Raw genomic sequence first — 12,832 nt, 5'->3', positions numbered from 1 at the left:
AGTAAGGAGTTCTGATCGGTCTTGTGGATGCCGACAAGTGCATTCTTTGGGACAGCTGGGGGGGGGCAGTAAGGTGGACACATTTATGGGTCAGGGCAAGGGTTTTGAAGAGGATGCGCTCTTTAATAGGAAGCCAGGGTGTCTGTTTTCTGGCGGCAGTTATGTGTTCCCTTTTGAGGATGCCGATGGCTGCACGAAGAGTGCTGTTTTGGATGACCTGAGCTTCTCCACGTTTTTTGCTGACGTGCCCAGGAAGAGGGCATTAGAGTAATCGAGTCTTAATCCTGGTATAGCTCTTGCTATGGTAATGCAGTTGTCCTTGGATAAGAAAGGTCTGGCTGCGTAAGAGCTTGGCGTGGTATGCCGCGGCAGAGGAAATGGCATTGACTTGCTTAGTCATGGATAAGTTGGAGTCCAGGTATACTCCAAGGGTTTTCACTGAGTCTGAGACTGGGATTTTGATGTTATCAATGGTGAAGTGGCTGAATGGAGTATTGAGATTCTTTAGTGTTTCAGTGGATCCTATCAGTCTTGTCACTGTTAAGGGACAGTCCGTTCACAGCCATCCAGGCCTGTATGGCGGTGTAGATGGCATTGAGGGCTCTGGAATCAGAATCTTAGTCACCGGTTAGTGATTGACTATGTACGGTTCTCTGTATATAAGGAAATTTAGGAGAGTACACTTATGTACCCGTGCATTGTAGGTATGTTTTAAGATATAAAAAATATTCAAACTCCTACATGACAATGATAATTCAAAATGATAAATTATGTCTAACATATTTTAAGCGGTGGTCGGTCAAAATACCAAAAATAAAATCTCGAATTACAAAAAGCACGAAATAAAAATCTCAAAAAAAAAATATCGAATTTTTTATTTATTTATTTATTTATGTGTTTTTGGGGTCAGGTAAGTAAAAAAAAGGGGTAAAATAAAAAAAATGAAAAAACGGTGGTTGGGGGGGAACCCCCCATTTTGAAAAAAAACGCATTGAAAAAAAAATTCGATATTTATTTTTTCGAGATTTTAAATTCGTGCTTTTTTTTGAGATTTTACTTTGAGATTTTGACCATAAACCATTTTAAGCATGTATTTGGTCTGAATTCAATCATAAAGTAAAACTTAGAAGAGAGCAATAAATGAATTCACTTAAGAAAAGAATATAATCTTGGATAGAAGTCAAGTAATAATTGTTGTATTCATCAGTAGATTCTTACAAGAGGTGTACCTATTACTTATCGTTATTTTCAACAGCCAAAAAGCTTACGAGACACCAAGACAAAAAAGATAGATTAAAACTATAAAACACCTACTTGTGAGACATTGTTTCACCAGGTATGTACTTTTAAGTAGAGAAGATAATTTATAAATATGAGGCTTGTGCTAGATGTGCATTCGAAGAATATCTATATACGTTTAGTGTATTTACTGGAGGCACACTAGAGGATTGCCAATTGTTGATCATTTTCCCTTTTTTCCTTTTCTTTCCAACCGCTTCAATCATATTGCTATGGATGATCTTATCACTTAATTGGTTATGAATTTTGAAATAACACAATTGGTCATTTTGGTGGTGGTTATGGAAATCTAAAAGCCTTGATCAAGCTCAGCATGGATGGGTCACCATTGTGTATTAGACCCATGTTGTGAAACACGTGTTGGCACGAATAGGCAGACACACAAGAGATTTAAATGACAGTGTGATGAATTAGAATTACAACCAAAGAAGAACTGTCATTGGTAAAGATACATATGAAATGTTTCATTTTTTATAGAAGGCTGTGTAAGTGTAATAATAGGAGTACTGTATTAAACTAATGATATGCGCACACCAAATGGTTACCTTTTTTTTCAATATGTATACTTTCAATTAAAGAAACTAGCAGGTGCTGCGCAATAGTAATCTTGAAGTGCAGCAAAGATGAGGCTACTCATAGAAAGATGTATAACAGGAGAGGTAAAGTGCAAAACGGATTCAACATGCCCCTGCTATTTACGTGGTTACATATTTCATATGGGTACTTATCGGTGTCCTGCATGTGTATGCTATGGATAGTCTACCTTCCTCGTGGCTGCTGTTGAGTCCTGTACCTATGCTAGAACACAAATGCCCTCACAGTGGTCTGCTAACATTACCTTTAAAACACCATGAGTTTAGTTTTCTCCTTCTAGCATAGATAAAGGGAGTTAGCAGACTTTAAGGAATAGCCAGCCCACAGCTCATGTTGATCGCTGCAGGTGAAGTGTTGGGATGGGATGGTTGGGGTGATGTATGGAGATTATTGATGCCTTTATTTTTTGGGTTTGAGAGGGGCGCCAAATGAGCCTGAAGCCCAAAAACCATGAAGATGGCCTTGTGCAAACAAGATTTATTGTTGGTTCTTTTTGCTGCTATAAATGGTATTTTGTGTCACTAGTTTACTGTGTAGGGATGATTCATGTGGTTCATGTTCACCGGATGGGTACAACACTGGAAACACGCCCCTGTTCAAATGCACAATCTTTGCTGTATAGTAGTCCTTTGCAGATTAGTTAAGTACATAGAGGTTTTATCTGAAGTTACTAAGAAATGTCTCTTTTAAAATGCACAATGCATGTAAATAGTGTGACAAATCGAGGGAATTCTTCACTTCTCCCCAAGGGGGAGCCCTTTTCTGTGGGTCAACGGAGGTGAGCTGCATCCACAATACCCCCCATAAGGGTAGAGGCAAGTGGGACCCCACCAGGAGAGACTTCCCTTTTGGGGACAAGGACTGCCGTTATCGTGTTGAACTCCCTCAGGCTGGACATACCATGGTCTACATGGGGATGCTCAGGAATACAAGAGAATATGGACTATCGTGACTGGGATGAGGAAACTATTGTTATCCTGTAAACCAAGGTAATATCCCTGTAATGAAAACGTCCACTGCATTGGCCCGAGTATAAGAGAGAGCGTGAATTGGAAGAGCAGAGAGAGAAGCCAGAGAGAAGAGAAGAGAAGAGAAGAGAGACGACAACCAACGCAGGTCGTGGGAAGTCCCAAGCTGCATAACGTCAGAGGAGAAAAAGACGCTGGGAAACCACAAGTTTCAAACTCGCCTGCAAAGTTTGCATGGGACGCAAGAGACAATGCAAACCCGTAGGCCGAGAAACCCACCGTGCAAGAACCCAATCACAGGTGGTGGCGAGACCACAGAAAGAAACATGTGTGGACCAACGGTCCAACAAATTTTGCCGATACCACCAAGCATAGAGGAACCGAATGTGTCCATGAAGCCAGTCGGACACAGTGAAGGAACGCGAGAGAACTAGGACCTGAACGTCAGGAAGAAGTTGGCATCCCCGAGATACGGAGGAAGATTGAAATCCCGAGACGAAGACCTTCCGAAACGTTTGCTTTGAAGATTGAAGGTAACCAGGAGACCGGGAGGTGCGGGAACACAAGAGGGAAACTAGTTAACTTGTCACAGTACCAAATATGAAACAAATTTAACTTTAAAGCCAAAAGGACATAAGAAGTGTGACGAAAGAGAGAATCATTATAACCGTCAGTTAACTTGTCACAGTACTGAATATGAAACAGTTAACTTTAAGGCCCAGAGAATATAAGGAGTATGAAGAAAGAGAAAAACATTATAAACAGTCCGAGACATAAAGCAGAGTTAATAATGAAACCACCAAGATTATGAAGTAAAAGAAAAGCATGGTCAGACGCAGTTAACGGGTGTTAGGAAAGATTTCATAATTGTATGCAATTTTCCCTGCATGTGTCAACCCCCAAACATTTTGCTGCTGTTTAGACACCACTGACTGACTTTGCCAGAGAAGCACAGCCTTCAGCTGCACTCCTCTGGGCTTTCGCTCACTTTTTATGGGACACTGACATGCCCTTAAGACAGTCAGTACTGGGGAACTTTGTTTCCCTTAGTCCTTTCCTCCTGTTGCAACTTTTGTGCAACATGTAGCAAGTGTGCAATGTATCTTACCAAACAGCACACTTGGGTCTCTAGTCATTTCCAAAGGCCCTAGATACTCGCTGGACTTTTTATGAACTGTGCAGATGTGTCAGGCCCATGACTGGTGGCAGCTATCTTTACGCATTATTTTTAACCCTTTCCTGCCATGTTAACTGTGTTAGCCGCGTTTGGCACGAATAGGTGGCCTGGTTCCAAAATGGCCATGCCACAAGGTTCTTTGTCCTGACCTTTGGCCATCTTGCCCCTTCACCTTCTCCAGGTCAAGTTGACCCGGGCCAGTCCTTTTTTGGTCATGCACTTTCCCGCAAAGCCCGATGCTTTCGCAGGCTTCAGCATGCTCTGTGTGTGTGCCCCCAGGATGTGGGCTGGAATGTCTGATTCTAATACACATCCTGGGTGCCAGAGAGTCTGGAGTGCCATGAATGCCTGGGACCGCCGTGAGCCCGCTGTCATCTCGTGGGACCCCTCTGCATCTAGTCGTCCTAGAAGGTCTGCAAAGACGCTTCGACCCATTGGAATAGTGGGACCAACTATTCTCGGCACCTTCATCAAACCCTGCAAGTAAGCTTTCTCGGAGGTGTCCCTGGGCAAACCAGTGGACTGACCAGCTTACCCAGTTGCTTTGCTCTGTCACTGCCGCCGCTTCGAGGAGGCCCTCGAAACTTGGTAAATTGCTAGCTCTGCATCCACGGCCTGCTCACACCAAATTTCATACAATTGCCGTTCCCAGGTCGGAAGTGAGACAAGTGCACCAGGACCGGAGTAAGCGCAGTTACCGTGCTGCCCTGCCGTGGCAACGTCCTGTGCAAGTTTGCTGCATTTGAGACCCTCTTGCACCTAAAGCCTACTGCAGTGAAACTGGGTCGATTCATCCATCCAGAGCGGAGAAATCGCCACTGTCCCAATTGGGAATCATCGCTGTATCTCAGGAACTGAAAGGTGCCGAGATGTCCCTTTTGCCGCATTCGAACCTGCCAGCGAAGTGGACTGAACTGGCGAATTTTGGGTCTGCTTGCGTCGGGGGCCAGTGAGTAGTCCCTACCCCAACCGGTGGACCCTAGTGCAAGAGCCCGTTTTTATGCACAAGTGGCCCCTGGGGGCCCCTCTCCTTTCCACAGCTAATGCGAAATAGCAACTCCATTCCGCACTCTCGAACTGCCTCTGGCTTCAAGTGGAGGTCCTTCTTGAATAGTGGGAACTTGTTCTGCATCGCCTCATCCACCTTCCTGAGCTGCTAGAGACCCTTGAAGAGACCCTATGCCGCCCACTGGCACAAGCACGTGCATGTACTATAGAGCACAAGGCTCCTCTCTTCGTAGGGCTTGGACTGCCTCTTAGTTAGGTGCATTATTGATGTTGAACTGGGCCTAAAGATTACCTGCACTGCCCATTTCCTTCCCCTCTAGATTGTCGACATATTTTGTGCAGTCACCCCTTTAGACCCTTATGGTCTTGTATATATATTGTATTGAGTGTGATGTGTTGGGTTACTTAGTGTTACTGTGATTCTTTTACTATGGTCTATGTTACAAAGGCCTTGTAATAAATGTTTCTTTTTAACTGTACACTTCCTTGGAGTGCGCTTCCGGTATTCCTTTTCTGAACTTTTAAATCGTACAAAGATACATCTTTGATTGGTTATGTACATCTTTGTTTTTTATTTCCTTTCAAACATAAACTTTCTTCTTTAAATAGCCATATCTCTTTTGTCTCTCGACACGTGTTTCTCCACGTTTAACGCACGTGGTTCATCAGGAGAGTTTTCTAATAAAAAACAAGAAAAACATTTTTTTGCTTAGCTATATCAACCCAAATACATTGTTTATGAACAACAATTTAGGTGGTAGAGGCAAACCACCAATTGATATATTCATTTAACATACTCACCAGTTTTTTCGAATTCGGTAATATTCTCAACTTTTAAATCCTTTTGTTAAAGTTATTTTTTCCCATCTATAGCAAAACATTTATCCTTTCTTATCTTCCAGAAAAAATATATGGGATTTAGCTTAAAATTTTGTTTATTTTACTTTTGGTTTTCACAGAAATCCCATATATTTTTTCTGGAAGATAAGAAAGGATAAATGTTTTGCTATAAAATGGGAAAAAAATAACTTTAACAAAAGGATTTAAAAGTTGAGAATATTACCGAATTCGAAAAAACTGGTGAGTATTTTAAATGAATATATCAATTGGTGGTTTGCCTCTACCACCTAAATTGTTGTTCATAAACAATGTATTTGGGTTGATATAGCTAAGCAAAAAAATGTTTTTCTTGTTTTATATTAGAAAACTCTCCTGATGAACCACGTGCGTTAAACGTGGAGAACCACGTGTCGAGAGACAAAAGAGATGTGGCTATTTAAAGAAGAAAGTTTATGTTTGAAAGGAAATAAAAAACAAAGATGTGCATAACCAATCAAAGATGTATATTTGTACGATTTAAAAGTTCAGAAAAGGAATACCGGAAGCGCACTCCAGGGAAGTGTACAGTTAAAAAGAATTGTTTGTTTAATATTGCAGCAGCCGCAATGTACACTCCAACAGGTGCAGCATCCAGGTAACAAAGAAATCACTCACTACTGCACAGTAAGAAATCGCCAAGTACAGGAAATTAAAGCCGCAAAGGACTGCAAAATGTATACAAAAATCTTGTAATAAATGTGTCTATATTTTTGATATGACACCTGTCTGGAGTAATTTGTAAGTGTCCTTGCTCTGTGTGCTCATTGAGGTCCTTCAGTCACCCACACCAGTCACCCACACCCCTCATGAGACTTAGTCTTGACCGCCTGCCATAGCTACCCTGATTGGTCTGGCTTGTCCAGAGGTTAGCCTGTTCCAAGGAACCAGGTTGGTCTTCTGAACCCCTGCCCCTCCAGGTTAGAGTTCAGAAATCCTTCTTAACAACGGGTCACAGTGGAACAAGTAAAACAATTAACTTATAGACCACATAAATGTGAAAGTTACAAGTTCAGGGAAAAGTCTAAAGACAAATTGGACAATAAGAAAGAGAATCAATATAAGAAAATACCCTGGGACAGGGGGAAAAATAAAGTGACATCCTGTACAAGAACAATATAGTATTGAAGAGAAAGAAAGTTACAGCCCTAAGTTCAAAGACGGGAACCAATTACCAAATCTTAAGTCGGCTAAGGGGGAGATAAAAGGGATTCAAGACAGAGAGAAAATTCAGCATTTCACATGTGGAATTTAAGAGATTGATGCAAGAAGTCACAAGAGACTATTTTCCTCTCATATATTAAAGACTAGCAGTGCCAACAGGAGAAGGGGGCCATTCTCCTGCCTTATATTAGTTTCTCTGAGTGGTAGAGTCAGTTTGGTGAGTGGACTTCTTTCTTTGGACATTCACCACTGACATGCGAGCATCTTAGTAAAGTAGGCAGGGATCACCCAAAGTTTAGGGAGCATTAAGCCTTCGACATTTGTTTGAATAAATAAGTGTTCATTATCTCCTCACGGCGTCCCAGACTTCTTCTGACTCGCCACTGTGTACATAAACTTAGTCTGGAATAAACCATTCTCCCATACAAAACTGTAGCTTTTTTTTATTATTTGGAGTGATAAAAAAAACATATTCAAATTCCTCACTACATAAACTGAAAGAGAATACCAGTACAAATAAAATAGGGTGCTTTGGCAAGTCAGTATCAGGAGACTGGCAAGGAGGCATTTTGAATAAAAAAGGTTCTTTATTTGTGCACCAAAATAACCTGGTTGTCCCTATGTTTTCTTGGCCCAATGCTTAAGAAAAGAAAGAAGTCAAAAAGAGTGCTTGTCAGGCTGTCCTACAAATAAACCTGAGTCCGTCATCCAGAAACCTAACACGATCTCTATCCCTACCTCGTAAAACTAAAACGAACTTAAAACAAAACAATGATGGCTTCTTGCCCAAATAATAGAATGGTGGCTGGTTTCTGGCCGCACCATTATATCTCTGTTTCAGAAAGAAGGGTTTTTCCTGCTCCATTGCACGTTTCAATAATGCACCACATTTTCTTTCACAACACCCCCTTCAGGGTTGCGCAACAGTCTTTGTTCAGTCTATTTGGCAAATACTTTATCTCAGTTCCAGGTCACCTTCCACCCTAGATAGACCCCCTGGTTCCCAAGTCCACATCAGGTATTGTCCATGACTGTATTTCGTGTGGTTTGCTTGCCTCAGCTATTTTCAATTGTATGTCCCTGCCTGGGGTCTCGTTTCCCAAACACCTTGATGTGTGGCTTCTCTCAGCCCACCCTGGGCCCTCGCTCCTCTCACCCCACCTTGGGATGGTATCTCTTCCTCCCCACCTAGCGATCTAGCTGTTTTCACCCAGTCTTGCAGGTTGTGTTGCTTTCACCCCGCCTTGGGCTCTGGTTCCTTTCACCCCACCTTTAGGGGTTGATTATTCTTACCAAGCTTCGGGGTCTGCTTGGCCTGACCCTATCTTGGGGTCGAGTTGTTCTCACCCTACCTTGGGGTCGGCTTGTTCTCACCCCGCATTGGGGTCAGGTTGCCCTCACCAGGCTTTGGGATGTAGTTCTTCTCACCCCCTTTTGGGATCATGCTGGAAGAGCTGGCGCTGCTACAATGTGGGCTTCTGGCTCTTCTGCAGCACGCAGCCCCTCAGATCGTTCGCCATCGCGTGGCTTGGGCTCCGCCCCGACGTTCTTAGCCGGGCCTTCCCGGCTCCACCTCCAGCAGGGCTGTCAGCATTCCACGTGCTCGGCCTCGGTCAGGTCTACCACAAATGGCATACGCTCTCCTCTACCTGCCACACCACCACTGAAGAGATCTCTCTCGTGAAGCTCTGCAGGCTCCTCTCTTGGTCTGCTGCGGATTACCTCCCAGAGAATGAGGGTGTGGGATTATCACCCATTTTTCGATCCGGATTGTAGACTGTGTATGAGGAAGGTCAGAAACCATAACATCCATTGAGAAAGGAAGTGGTAAGCCCTTATGCAATTCAATTCCCATGTAACTAACAAAACCAATATATTCATGAGACATGGGAGGATAACACATATCCCTATTTGGGGATTGCCTGTCCTGAAAGGGGTAGGGGGTCACAGCCAGTGGGATACAACTTGCCTTATCCCCTAGGGGGCGTTAAGCTTAGTAGGTTTACCTCACTAGCCCCAAAGGGGGTGGCTCCCACTAGTGGAGAAGGGACGAATTCCCTGTATTCGTCACAGAGCCTCACCAGATGATTTGCCCAGGGCCTCCCAAACACGTGACAGCCCTGGTAATAAGTATGGAAGTGGAGCATAATGGAAAATGACAGACAAGTTTTGTTATTAATTATAGTATAGCGCTTAACCAGTTGTGCCCCCAGGGTAGGTGAAACAAAAGCAGATTTTGGCTTTGGTGGGTGAAAGGACATTGATGTGTATGGGCATGTAAGGGGCTTGACGGGTGATTGAACTGATTGCATGGTGGGTGAAACCTGCCAAATGCATGTAAGTGGAGAGGTACGATTATAGTGATGTGCAATGTGTGATGCCACGGGTGATGACATAGCATCACAGTAGAGCATTTCATGCACACAGAAACGTGGTGACTGTTTGTGGCATCACCACGTGTCTGTGTACACGGGTCAATAAAGGTACAACCTTTCGGTGCATGAGCCAGGAGCCCCACGCAGATTCAGAGTACAGGGTCATGTCTCTCACTAGGGGAAAAGACGCTGGCAATGATTGTGGGGCATTGATATCAATGCACAAATATACCGGTTATCCTCTGGCCCCTGATAACCCTGACAGCAGGGTTGGATCACATACATTTCAAGTCATTCACTTATGGTCCCTCAGTGACCTAACCAGCGCAAGTACATACCTCTTAACTCACACACTTTTGACTGGTATTACCCCCCTTGGAAACAGCTCTCTCACGCGCCAAGCACTATACATGCCCCTATAAATCAATGGTCTTTCACCCGTCAAAAGCAAAAATCTGGTGTTTTCACCCACCCAGGGGCCTCAAAACATAGAGAGAGATATGGAAGTAGCCAGATCCAGCATGGATGAGAGCCCACTTCAGGAGGAGAGTGTCATGTTCGAGGAGAAAAGGGCACTCGACAACATGGAGCAGAACAGGGAAGATTGAATAGAGACTACACCCAGTGGCTAGTCCCGAGAGCAGAAGATACACATCAAAGAGAATCACTCGACTTCCCAAAAGACTTTATTTGGTGTTAAGGGGCTCCAAGAGTTGTGGGTGCCGTTTGTTGAAGGAAAAGGAGGTGATGTCGGGCGATGCCCATGCATGCGCAGCCCACATCAATGAGCCAGAAGCCCAGTGCAGATCCAAAGTATAGTGGCATGGCTCTCATTAGCAGCAGAGCCATGGCAAGTATCGTGAGGCAATGATTGCATAGCATGGTTCTCCTCAGTCCCTAATAGCCCGGTATTACCCAAATTGTTCGAATGAACAATTGACCGAATTTAAAGGGTCACAATTGACCTTTTCACAATTGACCTAATTATATATATATATATATATATATATATATATTGGTTTGGTTATATATATATATATATATATACAGGGGTTTTGTGGGTTTGGCGTTGGGTCGGGGGTTTCCCCCCACATATATGGTACAATTGACCTTCACAATTCCCTCAATTATGAAAAGGTCAATTGTCATTCGAACAGTTGTAAAACAAACAATTCGTATACAACCGATAGCCCAGCCAAGTCATAGCAATCTTAGATCACTTCCTTGCTCACAGCAGATCATGCATCACCCAGCGCCGGAATAACAATAGCAAGCTGATTTCATGTACACCATGGGTGCAACCTTTGGCTATGCAGATGTTTAGAACTATAATTCCCATCAGGCCCTTGCCAGCATATTCAATGCCGAAGAATGATTGGAGTTGCATTCCAAAATATCTAGAGAGCCATAGTCCCAGACCCCCGATTTACTTTAATCCTCATTTTAATAACAAACTAATGAGCTCCCTACTGTGATAACCCAAAGTGCTCATCCATTCCAACAAGAGCAAGATGCCCGAGGATAAACGGGACTCGAGTTATCATGCAACGGTTGGTCAACTCAGAATACACTTTAATGGTAACGTGTGTTTTTGCTGTGTAACGGATTTTATTAACATTACGTGGACTTGAAAATGAACTGAACCCTTTATTTCTGAAATGTTCTTGTCATGTCAAATCATCACGCTTAAAAAGTGGATGCTCGCGCCCTCCCAAAAAAGTACTCTTATAGGCAGAACTGGGGCAGCCCCGAGCCTACAGGTTTCCGACAGTTGCCCAGCATCATAGCACTCGACGCATGCGCGTTTCTTTGGACACTGCACACGGTAGACGTAAGGCGCGATCCTCACCGTACTCCTGCCGGGCAACTCCAAACGCCGCTGTTGCCTGACATTGAAAGCTGCGCCAACAGGAGACCAACTGGTGCTGACCCCCCTGTGCAGCTTTATGTGTTGCAGAGCTCGCAACAGCAGACTCTTGCCCCACCGCTGGAACATGTTTCTTTCCTCAGTAAATCGGAAGCTTGCTGCAGGAGAAGGGCACGACACGCGGATCTTAGGAACAGCGTTGCCTTTCTATGTTGTCGGTCATTGCATGCTGTCTCCACGAGATGTCGTAAAACCCGGCAGTCACCTGAAGCTAGACACACACCACGGACTCTCGCCGCCATCTTGAATGAGGCGCTTGCTTAAGATAAATAATTATACCTGAGAAATGCTTCTGTAAATGAGGTACTTGCATGTACAGGCAGCGGCTGTCTATGAGAAGGGTACTTTATGGGAAAAAGAACCAAAGTGTAGTTCACAAATGTAAATACTAAAGTATGTACTCTTTCCAGTCAATACTTCTAGATGGCAATTATGTATCATACTTGAGTACGCGAATTAAATGTCGATTGTGTACTGTGTAGTCGAGTTAAATGCGTTCTCCATGTCCCTCTTCCTCGTCCTAGTACTTATCCTTGAGGTATCAACCTCCATGACCGGAACCCAGGTTCAATTTCTTTTTTTGTAACCCCGTCCTTCCATAATCCCTCTTTCTTCCCGTGTCTTCATCATAGACACTGATGTACTTGTGCCAAATGCTGCTCCTCTTGCTCCTTGGCTTTGAGGGGAAACCGTGTATGGCTTCCCTCACCAGAAACTCCTTACATATATCCAGTAGGTGAACTAGATGTGTGAGACGCCCCTGATGTCCCTGCTCAGCAATGGGCCTTGGTGCAAAAGCAGACAGTATTTCATAGTTGACCCTGCTTGGCAGGGGACACATGAATCTTTGCAGCCAAAGATAGAGAATCCCTCCATGATTCCTGTCTTCATAGGCACTCGGGTGTGGCTGTGCCAAATGCTGAGCCTCTTGCTCCTTGGCTTTGAGGGGAAACCGCTTGTGGCTTCCCTCACCACAAACTCCTTGCATTGCGAGTAGGTGAACTGGGGAATGTGAGAGACTCCCCTGATGTCCCTGCTTAGCAATGGGCCTCAGTGCAAAGGTAGCCGGTATTTCAAAGGCAAGGCTTGAGTGAATGGAAATTGGGACCGTTGTCGACATTCCGTTTCCAAAGCAGCGAAGTTGCCCTACGTCATGCGTGACAACTTTGGCCAATCCTCATATATGACAACCTTCCCGATTTAGGCAGGAGTCTCCTGACTTTTCAGTGAGAAATATTGCTTTTTTTCACATTCTCCCGCCTGAGATAATTCCAGTGCTAATACTCCTATGGGGAAAACTACGTCTCCCGATTTTCTCTCTCAAAACTCCATCCTAGGTGCGCCAGAATGTTGGCATGTATGAATCCTTGTTTTCGGACTGCATGCTTGAATTTGTAGCCATAATTACAATGCATAGCTCTCGACCTTTTGCGGCCCCTGGGTG

General features: G+C 44.0%; 1 protein-coding gene across 2 annotated transcripts in view; it reads right to left on the bottom strand.

The window, feature by feature from the left end:
* MIPEP (mitochondrial intermediate peptidase) overlaps positions 1-11,564 on the bottom strand; it is a 1,848,751-nt gene extending 1,837,187 nt beyond the window's left edge. For both annotated transcript variants that reach the window (XM_069639422.1, XM_069639423.1), the window contains exon 1: positions 11,311-11,564. In XM_069639422.1, the coding sequence (XP_069495523.1) occupies positions 11,311-11,457 (147 nt within the window). In that variant the 5' untranslated portion in view covers positions 11,458-11,564. The remainder of the gene's footprint in view (positions 1-11,310) is intronic.
* Between the last annotated feature and the right edge of the window lie 1,268 nt (positions 11,565-12,832).

Source organism: Ambystoma mexicanum, chromosome 7q, assembly GCF_040938575.1.
Source record: "Ambystoma mexicanum isolate Mex_15411 chromosome 7q, UKY_AmexF1_1, whole genome shotgun sequence".
NCBI classification, from domain to species: domain Eukaryota; kingdom Metazoa; phylum Chordata; class Amphibia; order Caudata; family Ambystomatidae; genus Ambystoma; species Ambystoma mexicanum.
The sequence above is the reverse complement of the archived record's forward strand: the minus strand, read 5'-3'. Positions and strand labels throughout refer to the sequence as shown.